This window comes from Nannobrachium achirus, assembly GCF_963921795.1.
Source record: "Nannobrachium achirus genome assembly, chromosome: 17".
NCBI lineage: Eukaryota > Metazoa > Chordata > Actinopteri > Myctophiformes > Myctophidae > Nannobrachium > Nannobrachium achirus.
Window position 1 is genome coordinate 62,402,040 of NC_137824.1, and position 17,215 is coordinate 62,419,254.

Below are 17,215 nucleotides of genomic sequence, written 5' to 3' on the forward strand. Positions count from 1 at the left end.
TGTTAATTCAGAATGTATTCATACATTATATTATTTTGGCATCATTTGGTACTGAGTTTAAATCACTTGCCACCATTGCCCCAATCATTACCCATATTATTAATCTATCTATCAAGCAGGGTTATGTCCCCCAGGACTTCAAATTAGCCAAGGTAACCCCCCTGCACAAAAAAGGCAGTAAACTTGACCCTGGCAACTACAGGCCAATCTCAATCCTTAGTTCCATCTCTAAGGTAATGGAAAAAATTGTCTATGAACAGGTGGCTAAATATCTTGAAGAGAATAAACTGATCTACGAGTTCCAGTCTGGCTTCAGAGAGTCCCATTCCACAGATACATGCCTCATCTATTTGAATGATTACATCAAACGTGAAATTCACGATGGCAAATATTGCGGCATGGTCATGCTGGACCTCCAGAAGGCATTTGACACCGTCGATCATTCTATTCTGATTGAAAAACTCAAAGCTATTGGTCTTGATAGCACAGCAGTGAGATGGATGCACTCTTACTTGGTGGGGAGGGAACAGATGGTGGAAGTCAACGGAACCCTGTCCCCCCCCCTCCCAGTAAACTGTGGAGTACCTCAAGGGAGTATACTAGGACCACTGTTGTTCTTAATATACGTAAACGACATGTCATCTGCTTGTGACTGCAATCTGTTTCTGTTCGCGGATGACTCGGCTCTCCTAGTCTCAGGCAGGGACATATTGCAGGTTGAAAAGGCCCTTAACTGTGAACTTAACAAGATCTGCACCTGGCTCAATGACAACAGACTCTCAATTCACCTAGGCAAAACTGAATGTATCCTCTTTGGATCTAGTCAGAAACTTAGCCTAGTTGAGAACTTCACAATTAAAGTAGGTGACACTGTGATAGAAAGAAAAAACCACATCTGCTACCTGGGTTGCATCCTGGAGGCTAACCTATCCAGTGAAAAAATCAAGGTAATCAATAAAGTCAATCAACGAATTCGCTTCTTGCAAAGAGTTGCCCCGCTGATCAATATTAAATCCCGAAAGACACTAGGAGGTGCTCTTATTGGGCCCCTCATTGATTACGGAGTCCTTGTCTGGTATCGCGACGCCCCAGCTGCCTTAAAGCTAAAGCTCCAAACAGCCCAAAACAAACTAATTAGGGTTGTGCTTGGTCTCCCTCCTCTGACCCACCTTACCGAGCATCACCACGAAAGCGTGGGGTGGCTCAAAGTAGCTGACAGAGTACAGCATCTTGCAATGGGCCTGGTGTACAAGATACACTACACCTCCAAGATTCCCATGTACCTGACAAACTACTTCTTAAAGGTCAAGGATGTTCACGATCATAACACCAGAGGCAGCTCCACTAATCATCATCAGCGTAGATTTAACACTAAACAAGGCGCTAACTCGTTCTCCTGCTATACCATCAACATGTGGAACGCCCTTCCACAAGCCCTAAAGGAGAGCAAATCCCTAGCCTCCTTCAAAATTGGTATGAAAAGTCACCTTCAGACAGCAGCTACCCGTGACTTGTAAATAGACTAAGCCCCCATGCTCCCCCCCCCTTTTCTTTGTATTCTGCCTTTTGTATTTGATGTTATGCTTTTGAAACTGATATTATCCTAGATAAAGTACTATGTTCTATCCGTCTGTCTTTCAATGTTATATGAGATACTTAAAGTGTGGTTCGTGTGGAAATAAGCCTCGGCTTTCTAGGATCTCCTTTTAGTTGACCTTGTACCAGTGATTTGTACTGTCATGAAACTGTACTTTTTGAGCGTGGCCGTGTGTGTAGGTAGGTATGTTTGTTTGTTTGTACTAGCCCTTACCCGTTCAAAGATATGAGCTCCGAAATGATGTGCAGTGTGTGGGTTATGGGATGTGCACTGTGCACACAGTATATGAGGGATGGAAAGTAACTTTAACTGGTGCTTGCATGCTAATTAGTCTGGTAGGAAGGTAGGTCTCCCGCGCACCCGAGAGATATATTTTTCTAACCTACCTTTTTAGAATCCTTAAGGTGTCAAGTTAATGAATTTTGATGTTCCCAGATCCAATTATTGTCCCATATATGTTTTTTTTAACCATATGTTGTGTCCGTCCTGGATTTTTGGCTGTGAAAACGAATACATTTAAATCAACATAGCTCCTGAACCATACATCCGACAGAAACCATTCACCCCATTTTATGTTCGTCTTTGCAAGATGAATTGATTGATATGAAGATTTGCCATGGTTCCATCATGTTTAGTGCATTAAAACCCAAATAAACACAAAAAAAGTTAAAATTCGCCTAAACTGGATCACAACAACTCCTCCCCCATGCACCCTATTGATATTTTTTTTCTAACATTTGCATTTTTACAATCTTCAAGATGTGTAGTAAACAAATGTTGATGTTCCCCACTTGAAATATTGACACATGTATGTTTATTCTGGCATAGTGTTTGCTATAGTGAATCTTTGCAAATGCACTAAAGAGAATGTAAAATCTACACAAGGTCATAACTATACATTATTCTGAGACAAATGTCCAATTTGTCTGTTTCATTTTGGCATGAGGCATTAAGGGAGATGGCTAGTGACATAATATGTACATTTATGGATCATCAATACTCAAATAAATGCTAAAATGCAGACAATTCAATAGGCGGATTTACATAAGGTCTTAACTATACATTTTTTCTGAGACAAATGTCCAATTTGTCTGTTTCATTTTTGCATGAGGCATTGAGGGAGATGGATAGTGACATAATATGTACATTTATGGATCATCAATACTCAAATAAATGCTAAAATGCAGACAATTCAATAGGCGGATTTACATAAGGTCTTAACTATAATTTTTTTTCTGAGACAAATGTCCAATTTGTCTGTTTCATTTTTGCACGAGGCATTGAGGGAGATGGATAGTGACATAATATGTACATTTATGGATCATCAATACTCAAATAAATCCTAAAATGCACAAAATTCAATAGGCGGAATTGGGACAGAGGACATTTACCAATACACATGAAGGAGTTTATGTTTTTTTTTTTTTGTGTTAATATGAATGCTTTAGGTGCTTGCTACACACATCCCATCCCCAATTCAAAATATAGTGCTAGGTTTTAATTTTGCCTACAGTCTTGGATATCTGCAAACAATTACCCCATTTTGTTTTATTTTGGCATGACATGTCATGCCAAAATACCATGTCATGCCAAGATTTGATTCTAGACAACCTCAGGTTTCCAATGGAACCAACCTTGTCATGCTACATTGTCTGGCAGGGGGGGTAAATGCCTAATGATTCAAAGATAGACAACATTTTGGCAAGGGATAAACGGCCATCACCAATTTTCAAAAGGACCCTTGAGCTTTCGCCTCGATTCATGAGAATGGAAACACGTGAAAGCCTCCCCTGTACAGACATGCCACATTTAGGACAATCTCATGCAGTGTTGGGTAAGAACCATGCAGTTTTTTGTATTCAGTACAAATATGTAATTTACGCCTATTGTAAATCTGTTTATGAACACATACATTAACTACTGTACTTTCTTTATAGGGGCGGAATAGCTGAATGGTTGGGGAGCCTGCCTGGTTGTCCCAGGTTCGATTCCAGGCAAGGGTAGCAATGTTGATCTGTGTGGAGGAAAATAGGTATCTATCTATCTATCTATCTATATAGACCACTGCACTGCATCTCAACTCAATTAAAAGCACATTTAACATGACCACATTGACCAGGTCATCCATTTGCTGTACAGTAAAAAAAAACATAACAATGCAGTATAAATAGACATTAGCCTAGCATAAAATACCAATGAATCCCAAAATAAACTAAATCAAAACATTAGCATGTAAAGGAAAATCATAGACTGCCAGGGAGGTCTTTAATAAAGATAAAATATCAGTCGACTGGGCAGCTCTGTTGTGTAGGGGCAAGCTGTTACAGAGCCTTGGGGCCCCAGGCTGTCCTGCATAGATCACAGTAGTGCATCTGTTGACCACTGTACTACATCTATAGACACTACATTGGTCTACAGATGCATTCAAGTGGTTTACAGATGCACTTGAGTAGTCTACAGATGCACTAATGTGATCAACAGATCACAACAGTGGCCCACAGTTGCACTAGAATGGTCTACAGATCACAACAGTGGTCTACAGATGCACTACAGTGGTCTATAGATGTAGTACAGTGGTCTATAGATGTAGTACAGTGGTCTATAGATGTAGTACAGTGGTCAAAAGATACACTACTGTGGTCTATGCAGGACAGCCTGGGGCCCCTCAGGCTCTGTGATAGCTTGCCCCTACACATCAGAGCTGCCCAGTAATCAGTCTTTATCTGTCTGATCTTTAGCTGAGACTGGCAGTCCATGATCTTCCTTTACTGATGCTAATGTTTTGCTTTTGTTTATTTTGATATTCTATGCTATTTATATTGCATTGTTATGTATTTTCTATTATTGTTTTTAATTGCACAGCACTTTGGGTGACCTGGTCATGTTAAATGTGCTTTAGAAATGTGCTTTTAATTGTGTTGAGGTGAGATGCAGTGCAATGGTCTATATATATAGATAGATAGATAGATAGATAGATAGATATATAGATAGATAGATAGATAGATAGATAGATATTTTCCTCCACACGCATCGACATTGCTACCCTTGCCTGGAATCGAACCCTCTAAAGACACTACAGTAGTTAATGTATGTGGTCTAAAACAGATATACATTTTTACATATTTTACTGGATTAAAAAACGTCATGGTTCTTACCCAACACTGCATGGAATTGTCCTAAATTTGGCATGTCAGTACAGGGAATGGTATTTTGGCATGACATGTCATAAAACAAGATAGAGTAATTTGTCTATGTGTAACAGAGGTGAATCGGACCTCCCCACCCTGGGTTCGAACCCGGGCCTCCCACGTGAAGTCCAATATCTTAACCATCGCTCCAAAGGGATATCCCTATGGAACAAGGGAGATACTAGACTTTTGAGGCTTCAAGGCTGGGGCTGTGACTCTCTCCGCCACACTCACCCCCCTTTAGACCTCCTCCTATGGGGAAGCCCGATCCGGGTCACGGCACCATTGTAACGGAGGTGAATCGGACCACCCCACCCATGCTTCGAACCCGGGCCTCCCACGCGAAAGTCCAATATCTTAACCATCGCTCCAAAGGGGTATCTCTATGGAACAAGGGAGATACTAGACCTTTGAGGCTTCAAGGCTGGGGCTGCGACTCTCTCCGCCATGTATGCATAATAATCATTTAATTAAGATGTCACGTATATTTGATATTGTTTGCAGATATCGATACGACTGTAGGCAAACTTAAAACCTGGCACTATTTTGAATTGAGGATGGGATGTGTGTATCAAGCACCTAAAGCATTCATATTAACAATTTGAAGAAAGAAAATGCCTATGTCCTCTGGCCCAATTCCGCCTATTGAATTGTCTGCATTTTAGTTTGAGTATTGATGATCCATCACTTGCCATCTCCCTCAATGCCTCATGCAAAAATGAAACAGAGAAATTGGACATTTGTCTCAGAAAAAAATGTATAGTTAAGACCTTATGTAAATCCGCCTATTGAATTGTCTGCATTATAGCATTTATTTGAGTATTGATGATCCATAAATGTACATATTATGTCACTAGCCATCTCCCTTAATGCCTCATGCCAAAATGAAACAGACAAATTGGACATTTGTCTCAGAATAATGTATAGTAAAGACCTTATGTAGATTTTACATTCTCTTTTTTGCATTTGCAAAGATTCACTATAGCAAACACTATGCCAGAATAAACATACATGTGTCAATATTTCAAGTGGGGAACATCAACATTTGTTTACTACACATCTTGAAGATTGTAAAAATGCAAATGTTAGAAAAAATATATCAATAGGGTGCATGGGGGAGGAGTTGTTGTGATCCAGTTTAGGCGAATTTTAACTTTTTTTGTGTTTATTTGGGTTTTAATGCACTAAACATGATGGAACCATGGCAAATCTTCATATCAATCAATTCATTTTGCAAAGACGAACATAAAATGGGGTGAATGGTTTCTGTCGGATGGTTAAAAAAAACATATATGGGACAATAATTGGATCTGGGAACATCAAAATTCATTAACTAGACACGCATGATTTTTGGACAACATCTGTAACAGGGCCAGAACCCCCCCCCCCCCTCCGCCCGCCCGCCCGCCCGCCTGCACACACACACACTCCCCCCCCCCCCGTGTGTGTGTGTGTGTGTGGGTTTGTGTGTGATTGTGCATGGCCTGAACAACAGCGCCCCTCCCTTAACATGTGTGGTCACAAAAGGTACTGTAGGCTAAATAGATATAGATACACCATAAAAATGCTAATAGACAGTATATGATTTGTGAAAGTGACAAACGGGCTTCACAGTTATGTTAGGTGTGTTCATCTGCTAATGGTGATGCGATTTCAGATCAATTGCTCCAGCCACTGAGGAGAAACGCTGTTTCAGACAGACAGACAGACAGACAGACAGACAGACAGACAGACAGACAGACAGACAGACAGACAGACAGACAGACAGACAGACAGACAGACACTCACTCACTCACTCACTCAGACAGACAGACAGACAGACAGACAGACAGACAGACAGACAGACAGACACTCCCTCACTCACTCAGACATTCGCAAAATTATAGTATAGATGTGGGTGGGTGGGTCTGTATGTAGCCTCAAGCCTGTGTAGTACCTTTTCTGACCACACATGTTAAGGGAGGGGCGCTGTTGTCCAGGCCACACACACACACACACACACACACACACACACACACACACACACACACACACACACGGGGGGGAACCACCGCTCAGTTCACACGGGTGTGATTTTTTCTATTGCAAACTTCTAATAAATTCTTCAATCAATCAATCAATTCATTGAAAGCTTTTGATGTATTGACTACTTTATTAGCAGTTGTCATATCAGCACAGTACAGCACAGCACAGCACAGCACAGCACAGCACAGCACTGCACTGCACTGTACAGTACAGTACAGCACAGCACATACTGTACAGTACAGCACAGCACAGCACAGCACAGCACAGCACTGTACTGTACTGTACAGTACAGTACAGTACAGTACAGCACAGCACAGCACAGCACAGCACAGCACAGTACAGTACAGTACAGTACTGTACAGTTCAACCACACTGAAAGGTGCCAGAAGAGGATAGTAATAGTAATATACAGTATATACAGTTAAAATGAATTACATTTCATGTGTAATGCATTAGATTTATGTTGAGATACATGTTTTGTGTTAAATTGCGTTATTCCTTATAAAACAGATATATAAACAGTGTTTTATCTCATATTGTCACTCAGAATATAATTCTAGTCAATCTGGCAATATAGCCTAATAATGAACTGACAGGGAAATAAATTACTCTCATCAATGTTTGTTAATAATCACAGACGGTTCCTTTAAGGAACTCCAGTGTTCCTTATATGGTCATTATGTTCACTTTTCTCAGCCGAGGAGGACCTATAGGAGAAGTCCGTGACGTCACTGGTCCATCCTCTCCTTCCTTAAACGGCTTTGAGTGAACGTGGCGTCGGTTCCTTTCACAGAAGCGGATACGGAAACAGTTTGTGTGCTTCCATGTATTGTGTGCGTGAAGCTACCGGATACAGTAGGCGGGCTTTAGACCGGATGTGAGCAGTGAACAGCCAATAGGAACTCGAAGCCCTTGCAGCGTCAAAAACGCGACACCGCGCAATGCGCATGTGCAGAGAGGAGGAGTGTCTCCTGCGTTTCTTGTAGTTTTCTGAGAAGCAGAAGAATTTGATGTTTATCTTTAGATTAAACATTTATTAACCTTTATAAACCTTTATAAACCTTTATAAAGATATCAGAGCCTTTCTAGAGTAAACTCTGGTAGAAACAGAACAGACTGAAGGTGTTTCAGTTCCACGTGAAGCTCTGAGGAGAACAGAAGAGAAGAGAAGAGAAGGTGAGAAAGCGACGATTTAAAGTGTTTCATTTCCTCATTCACAACAACAACACAACATTACATTACACACTCATACGGTAATATGTGTGGTACCCTGCTATGCTATATGATATACCATAACATTATAACATACACACACCTGTACATCTTTATAATAACCAGCATTGTATTGTCATGATGTTTAAACTGTTTCATTTCCTCAGACACAATCACAACACAACATTATTAAATACACACATACCATAGCATTATATTATAACATACACATACCTTTACATCTTTATAATAGTCCTTAAGATGTTTAAAGTGTTTCATTTCCTCATTCACAACAACAACACAACATAACATACTCATATACGGTAATGTGTGGTACCCTGCTTCTATGTTATATGATATACTATAACATTATATTATAACACACACCTGTACATCTTTATAATAACCAGCATTGTATTGTCATGATGTTTAAACTGGTTCTGTGTTTAAACTGTTTCATTTCCTCAGACACAATCACAACACAACATTATTAAATACACACATACCATAGCATTATATTATAACATACACATACCTTTACATCTTTATAATAGTCCTTATGATGTTTAAAGTGTTTCATTTCCTCATTCACAACAACAACACAACATAACATACTCATATACGGTAATGTGTGGTACCCTGCTTCTATGTTATATGATATACCATAACATTATATTATAACACACACACACCTTTACATCTTTATAATAACCAGTATTGTATGGTCATGATGTTTAAACTGTTTCATTTCCTCAGACACAATCACAACACAACATTATATACACACATACCACAGCATTATAGTAGGCTATAACATGAACACTATGCACATACCTTTACATATTTATAATAACAAGTATGATGTTTAAACTGACCAATATGTTTAATTTCCTCATCTTACAATAACAACACAACATTACATCATTACATACTCAGACACAATCACCACACAACATTATACACACACACACACACACACACACACACACACACACACACACACACACACACACACACACACACACACACACACACACACACACACACACATACGATAGCATTATAGTATAACATGCACATACCTTTACATCTTTATATTAAAAAGTATGATGTTTAAACTGGTTCATTTACTCATATACAATAACAACATAACATGGCATACACACACATGCACCATAACATTATTTTTCTTTATTATTATAAGTAGGGGCACGATGAAAGGTTATCAAATAATGTGTTTTCTTTAATGAAGTGATATGAGGTCAATGAGGAGGCTTTTATAAACAAAACTATTACATTCAATTAATGTGAGTAAGTGTGTGTAAAACAGTGCTGTGTGAGTGTGTCTACAGCTCTTGCTACTGTTGCCTCAAACTGTCATATTCAAATAGACTCAGTAGTCAGTACAGTAACTGACTTTTTCATGACTACATGAAATATATCATATCATCACACAACACGACACAGCATTCCTTTACATCATATTATTATTATTAATATATACTCATGTTCACTCCATGATGTGTGTCCATACTGTTGGACTATTATACCCTTGGATCAAGACTATAGATGTATTTATTTAATAGATTTTGTCATCGTTGAAGATATAAAATGTATTAAATACATGCATGATACACTGTAGTGTTGATCCAAGCTACAGTTGGACAGTGAACCATGTGGTTGTATTATTCGTTGTTGTTTGGACTGGTGTTGCTGTTTCCACCTTGTTGCATTTAATCAGTGGTTTTCAACCTGTTTTCACATCAAGGTCCATCATTTATTTATTCATCATTTGAGTCACAGAACCTCAGTTTGATGACATTTAGACTCTCAGACCCAAAACCTGGAATATTTTTTTATCGTTGGATGAGATTTTGTCCACAATTCCATGTTGTATTGATGTTGGTGCCATAGGAGAGATGACAGACAAATGTTGTTCAAAATAACATTTATTCTGTATTCTCTAATTGTGTAGAATTCTGGTAAATACTTGAGAGTTTTTACAAGAACCCTTGAGGGTCCATTTGGTTTCATGTTACACTCTCAAGAGTTAAAGATCTATCAGGGTCCATTTGGCTACCAGCTCTACATCATTTAGCTGGGGACCCCCTGGAACCCCCTCAAGGACCACTGGTGGTCCCCGGACCACTGTTTGAAAAGCACTGACATGATGATGATGATGACGACCATTGGCAGCCCATACATCCAAACTAGAGTTCTCAACAGGCCTGAAAATTAAGGCCCGGCCCTAACTAGGCCCTAACTAGGCCCTAACTGGGCCCTAACTGGGCCCTAACTAGGCCCTAACTGGGCCCTAACTGGGCCCTAACTAGGCCCTAACTGGGCCCTAACTGGGCCCTAACTGGGTCGGGCTGAATTTGAGAACTCTAATCCAGACAGAAAGTTTGTATTAAAGGAGTAGTCACCCCAAAATGATTTTTTTTCTATTGATTATTCACGCCATGGAGACTTGAGTTCAATAATATTCTTTGGTTTTGGACGTATCCCTAAGACAATAAATGTACCCCCATTGATTCTGGTATTCGGGTCCCCATTCGGAATCAATGGGAGTAAATTTACTATAATATTTTTCTTTTCTCTTAGGAATGCGACAAATAGAAAAAAAAATATTATTGAATTCAAGTCTTCATGCCGTGAGTAATCAATAGAAAAAAAACTAATTTTGGGAGTGAACTACTGCTTTAAACAACATTAAACTCACCAACAGCAGCTGTACTGAAAGCTTGAATTATCCTCTTTATGTTTGGATGCATGGGGCTGTCAACGATTCTGATTGATTGATTGAATACTTAACAGTTTGCTAAAAGAAAGCATAGAAAAGTACAGTTCAATATAAAACAGTGGCAAAAGCAAGTGAAAAATCATCATACAAAAAGAAGTTGAAACTGTAACTGCCTTTGGTGGATGAATTTCCCCTCTAAATGGACACTTTGACAGACAGAGGTCTCAGAGGTACAGTTGTTGTGTTCCCTCTTAAACCAGCACTAGTTCAGTCAGGCAACCTGACATCAAACTCCACTTGCCCTGAAAGTTTTATTTACCTGCCAGGGCAGGTGGGAAACCCTTAGGGTCAACTCCTGTCCTATGTTTCTATGTCAGCAATCTGGCCAGCCATCGTCAAAGAAAAGGTCCTTTTCACTTCAACTGGAGCTCAGTTAGTCTGTTCTTGAGAGACTACTATGTCAGTGGTTCTCAAACCTTTTCATGTGAAGGACCCCCAAAATGATATGTATTTGGCCACGGACCCCCATCTCAAAATATTTTGTTCCAGGGACCCCCGGCAGAGGCAGAATTTAGTTTCAAATGTTCACTTTAAAAATACAAATATTCAAATATTTGCACACATTTTCACGACCTTTCAAAAATAGCAGATCTACAAGCTCGTAGCGCAGCACTTGGTGCTGTGCTGTGAGCTTGTATATCTGCTATTTTTCCAATAGCTAAAGTATAAAATAATTTCAAAACTGGTGGAAACAAGCCGGTTCACAGCTGGTTGTGTGAAAGCACCATGATATGAATGTTCCAAGGATCTAGAAACAAAGTTCTTCTGGTAGAAAAGGATCAGAGTTACAGACCTGTAAGGGTCCATTTAGAACCCCTAAAGCAATGGTCCTCAACCTGTGGGTTGGGCCCCCAACCCCCTTATTTTGGGGGGTCCCCAGATGTAGCTAAATGTTAACATTGTTTTCTCACTCAACAGTAAACAGACCAACATACAGTAGAAGTGTATACATGGTATCTGCACATTGCTAAAGTGACAATTTAAGGACTTTAAATACCTTTTTAGTACCTCTGGTCAAACATTGGTCAAATTGTCAAATATTAGAGGCAGAAGTTGTGAAACTAGCAGATCTACATGCTCAAGATGCCTCGCGTTAGGAGGCGTTGTGAGCATGTAGATCTGCTATTTTCACAATAGAACAGATTGAGTCAAACTAAATGTATAGCCAACTCCTACCATTCCAAGTGGTTGTGCAGGGTAGGGGGATCCCCACAGTTCAAATATGATTATTTTGGGGGTCGCAGCCTGAAAAGGTTGAGAACCATTGCTGTAAAGGAACCACTGTGCTAGATGGTAGATATTTAGATAGGTTGGTAGGTAGGTTGGTAGGTAGGTAGGTTGGTAGGTAGGTAGGTTGGTAGGTAGGTAGGTAGGTAGGTAGGGAGGTAGGTTGGTTGGTAGGTAGGTTGGTAGGTAGGTAGGTAGGTAGGTAGGTAGGTAGGTAGGTAGGTAGGTAGGTAGGTTGGTAGGTAGGTAGGTAGGTAGGTAGGTAGGTAGGTAGGTAGGTTGGTTGGTAGGTTGGTAGGTAGGTAGGTTGGTAGGTAGGTAGGTAGGTAGGTAGGTAGGTAGGTAGGTAGGTAGGTAGGTTGGTAGGTAGGTAGGTAGGTAGGTAGGTTGGTAGGTAGGTTGGTAGGTAGGTAGGTAGGTAGGTAGGTAGATAGATAGGTTGGTAGGTAGGTTGGTAGGTAGGTAGATAGATAGGTTGGTAGGTAGGTAGGTAGGTAGGTAGGTAGATAGATAGGTTGGTAGGTTGGTAGGTAGGTTGGTAGGTAGGTAGGTAGGTAGGTAGGTAGGTAGATAGGTTGGTAGGTTGGTAGGTAGGTTGGTAGGTAGGTAGATGGTCTGAAGTCATGTAAAGCAGACATGATTTAAACACTCTTGATTATTTGACATTTAAGGCCTCATACTTATTGCTACTAGTACAAACCTGTAAATATTCTCTTAGAATAAACCAGGTAAACCAGGATAAACCAGGAGTTGATCAATCTAGGTCTGATAATGATGAGACTGAGAGCATGTTCACATCATTTGCTTTACTAATTATATAATATTATATATTAATAATATTATTATTAATATATTACATTTCGGGGGGAAAAGATCACACTGTTTTGTTGTTTATATTCTATTATCCTATAATATTTATTAAGTAATGCATGTTCTACAAAGTATTTATCATTATTTATGAGTCTAGTCGTCTCTGTTCTCCAAATCATTTATCATCATGTGTCATCATTTCTCCAAATCATTTCAGAATAAAATAACCTCAGGCTGAGCTGACGCTGACACACCCACCTTTCTGCTGGCAGGAGAATCTACAACGCTGCCAACCCTCATCCACCCACATCCTCTGAGCTGTGTATGTGTGTGTGTGTGTGTGTGTGTGTGTGTGTGTGTGTGTGTGTGTGTGTGTGTGTGTGTGTGTGTGTGTGTGTGTGTGTGTGTGTGTGTGTGTGTGTGTGTGTGTGTGTGTGTGTGTGTGTGTGTGTGTGCCTGTCCAAACCCTCCTCCACCCTCCTCCACCTCCTCCATCATCACCAGGAGGTGAGGTGATGGCTCTGTTGACTCTCCGTCGAGCTCCTTCTATTACCAACGCTCCTGTGAGTACTGCACACACGCACGCACGCACGCACACACACACACGCACACGCACACACTAGGGCATTCACAAATAGTGATTTTTAGTATTCGAATTATTCAACCTCAAAGTATTCGAATAGTCGAATATTGGACAGGACTGGCCAAACTGTCAAATATTAAGTAAGCAAGAGGCGAACATTGTGAAAATAGCAGATCTACATGCTCACAACGCGAGGCGTTGTGAGCATGTAGATGTGAGCATGTAGATGTTGTGAGCATGTAGATCGTCAGTATTCATGCTGAACTATGGTTTGCCCCTGTCTGTCTGTCTGTCCGTCCATCTGTGATCAGCTAATCTCCGGCACCTTTGGCCCAATCCACATTAAACTGACCACACACTCCCTGGATGCCAGAGCAGAACCTCTGACCCAAATCTGTTTTGTATATCACTCCTACAGATTGTATCCAAAAACCACACAAATCGGTACACAGTATCTTTATAGAGATGTGATCTGTCTGATTTTCCATATTCCATCCTGATTGACTAAGATTGGCATCTAAAGTTTGCAGGATTGTCTCGTTTTGGACAAAATGCCTCAAATCATGAACACAGCGTCCGATTGTTGTGAAACTTTGGCCACACGTTCACACTAGGTTGAGGAAGAAACGCCATCCTTTTCACATTGGTCTATTATAGCGCCACCAGGAGGCTGCTATGTTATAGATTATTTTCACATTGGTCTATTATAGCGCCACCAGGAGGCTGCTATGTTATAGATTATTTTCACCTTGGTCTATTATAGCGCCACCAGGAGGCTGCTATGTTATAGATTATTTTCACATTGGTCTATTATAGCGCCACCAGGAGGCTGCTATGTTATAGATTATTTTCACATTGGTCTATTATAGCGCCACCAGGAGGCTGCTATGTTATAGATTATTTTCACCTTGGTCTATTATAGCGCCACCAGGAGGCTGCTATGTTATAGATTATTTTCACATTGGTCTATTATAGCGCCACCAGGAGGCTGCTATGTTATAGATTATTTTCACATTGGTCTATTATAGCGCCACCAGGAGGCTGCTATGTTATAGATTATTTTCACATTGGTCTATTATAGCGCCACCAGGAGGCTGCTATGTTATAGATTATTTTCACATTGGTCTATTATAGCGCCACCAGGAGGCTGCTATGTTATAGATTATTTTCACATTGGTCTATTATAGCGCCACCAGGAGGCTGCTATGTTATAGATTATTTTCACATTGGTCTATTATAGCGCCACCAGGAGGCTGCTATGTTATAGATTATTTTCACATTGGTCTATTATAGCGCCACCAGGAGGCTGCTATGTTATAGATTATTTTCACCTTGGTCTATTATAGCGCCACCAGGAGGCTGCTATGTTATAGATTATTTTCACATTGGTCTATTATAGCGCCACCAGGAGGCTGCTATGTTATAGATTATTTTCACATTGGTCTATTATAGCGCCACCAGGAGGCTGCTATGTTATAGATTATTTTCACATTGGTCTATTATAGCGCCACCAGGAGGCTGCTATGTTATAGATTATTTTCACATTGGTCTATTATAGCGCCACCAGGAGGCTGCTATGTTATAGATTATTTTCACCTTGGTCTATTATAGCGCCACCAGGAGGCTGCTATGTTATAGATTATTTTCACATTGGTCTATTATAGCGCCACCAGGAGGCTGCTATGTTATAGATTATTTTCACATTGGTCTATTATAGCGCCACCAGGAGGCTGCTTATAGCGCCACCAGGAGGCTGCTATGTTATAGATTATTTTCACATTGGTCTATTATAGCGCCACCAGGAGGCTGCTATGTTATAGATTATTTTCACCTTGGTCTATTATAGCGCCACCAGGAGGCTGCTATGTTATAGATTATTTTCACATTGGTCTATTATAGCGCCACCAGGAGGCTGCTATGTTATAGATTATTTTCACATTGGTCTATTATAGCGCCACCAGGAGGCTGCTATGTTATAGATTATTTTCACATTGGTCTATTATAGCGCCACCAGGAGGCTGCTATGTTATAGATTATTTTCACATTGGTCTATTATAGCGCCACCAGGAGGCTGCTATGTTATAGATTATTTTCACATTGGTCTATTATAGCGCCACCAGGAGGCTGCTATGTTATAGATTATTTTCACATTGGTCTATTATAGCGCCACCAGGAGGCTGCTATGTTATAGATTATTTTCACCTTGGTCTATTATAGCGCCACCAGGAGGCTGCTATGTTATAGATTATTTTCACATTGGTCTATTATAGCGCCACCAGGAGGCTGCTATGTTATAGATTATTTTCACATTGGTCTATTATAGCGCCACCAGGAGGCTGCTATGTTATAGATTATTTTCACATTGGTCTATTATAGCGCCACCAGGAGGCTGCTATGTTATAGATTATTTTCACATTGGTCTATTATAGCGCCACCAGGAGGCTGCTATGTTATAGATTATTTTCACCTTGGTCTATTATAGCGCCACCAGGAGGCTGCTATGTTATAGATTATTTTCACATTGGTCTATTATAGCGCCACCAGGAGGCTGCTATGTTATAGATTATTTTCACATTGGTCTATTATAGCGCCACCAGGAGGCTGCTATGTTATAGATTATTTTCACATTGGTCTATTATAGCGCCACCAGGAGGCTGCTATGTTATAGATTATTTTCACATTGGTCTATTATAGCGCCACCAGGAGGCTGCTATGTTATAGATTATTTTCACATTGGTCTATTATAGCGCCACCAGGAGGCTGCTATGTTATAGATTATTTTCACATTGGTCTATTATAGCGCCACCAGGAGGCTGCTATGTTATAGATTATTTTCACATTGGTCTATTATAGCGCCACCAGGAGGCTGCTATGTTATAGATTATTTTCACCTTGGTCTATTATAGCGCCACCAGGAGGCTGCTATGTTATAGATTATTTTCACCTTGGTCTATTATAGTGCCACCAGGAGGCTGCTATGTTATAGATTATTTTCACATTGGTCTATTATAGCGCCACCAGGAGGCTGCTATGTTATAGATTATTTTCACATTGGTCTATTATAGCGCCACCAGGAGGCTGCTATGTTATAGATTATTTTCACATTGGTCTATTATAGCGCCACCAGGAGGCTGCTATGTTATAGATTATTTTCACATTGGTCTATTATAGCGCCACCAGGAGGCTGCTATGTTATAGATTATTTTCACATTGGTCTATTATAGCGCCACCAGGAGGCTGCTATGTTATAGATTATTTTCACATTGGTCTATTATAGCGCCACCAGGAGGCTGCTATGTTATAGATTATTTTCACATTGGTCTATTATAGCGCCACCAGGAGGCTGCTATGTTATAGATTATTGCTACAAATGTTGATCAAACATCAAACAAACCTTTACACAGTCATGTGATCAAGACAAACCTGTTCATGTTTGTCATATTTCATCTTGATTGGTTAAGATTGACTTGCAGAGACCCGTTCTTTCTTTAGAACTTAATGGTGATTTAAATGTTTCTCTCTCTGTGAGGACATGTGAGGACATGTCTCTCCCTCTCTTTGTGAGGACATGTCTCTCTCTCTACTAGTAGTAAAGGTCTCTCTCTGTCTCTCTGTGAGAACATGTGAGGACATGTCAGTTAAGTCACTATATCTGGTGTCTCGTGTGTCTTGTCTTGTCTTGTCTTGTCTTGTCTTGTCTTGTAAGTAAACTCCTCCCTCACAGTCCTTTTATGGTCATCTTCAGTAAATATTGTCCAACCTGCGGCCCT

At 40.2% G+C, this 17,215-nt stretch overlaps 1 protein-coding gene across 1 annotated transcript in view; it reads left to right on the plus strand.

Annotated features, from left to right (window-relative positions):
- Window positions 1–7,874: 7,874 nt before the first annotated feature.
- Window positions 7,875–17,215, plus strand: part of LOC308302595 (protein phosphatase Slingshot homolog 3) — a gene marked incomplete at its 3' end in the record, with an annotated part of 47,597 nt that continues 38,256 nt past the window's right edge. Inside the window, exons 1-2 of the mRNA XM_080746851.1 lie at window positions 7,875–7,986; window positions 13,080–13,425. Coding sequence (XP_080602977.1) covers window positions 13,378–13,425 — 48 coding nt within the window. The 5' untranslated portion in view covers window positions 7,875–7,986; window positions 13,080–13,377. The remainder of the gene's footprint in view (window positions 7,987–13,079; window positions 13,426–17,215) is intronic.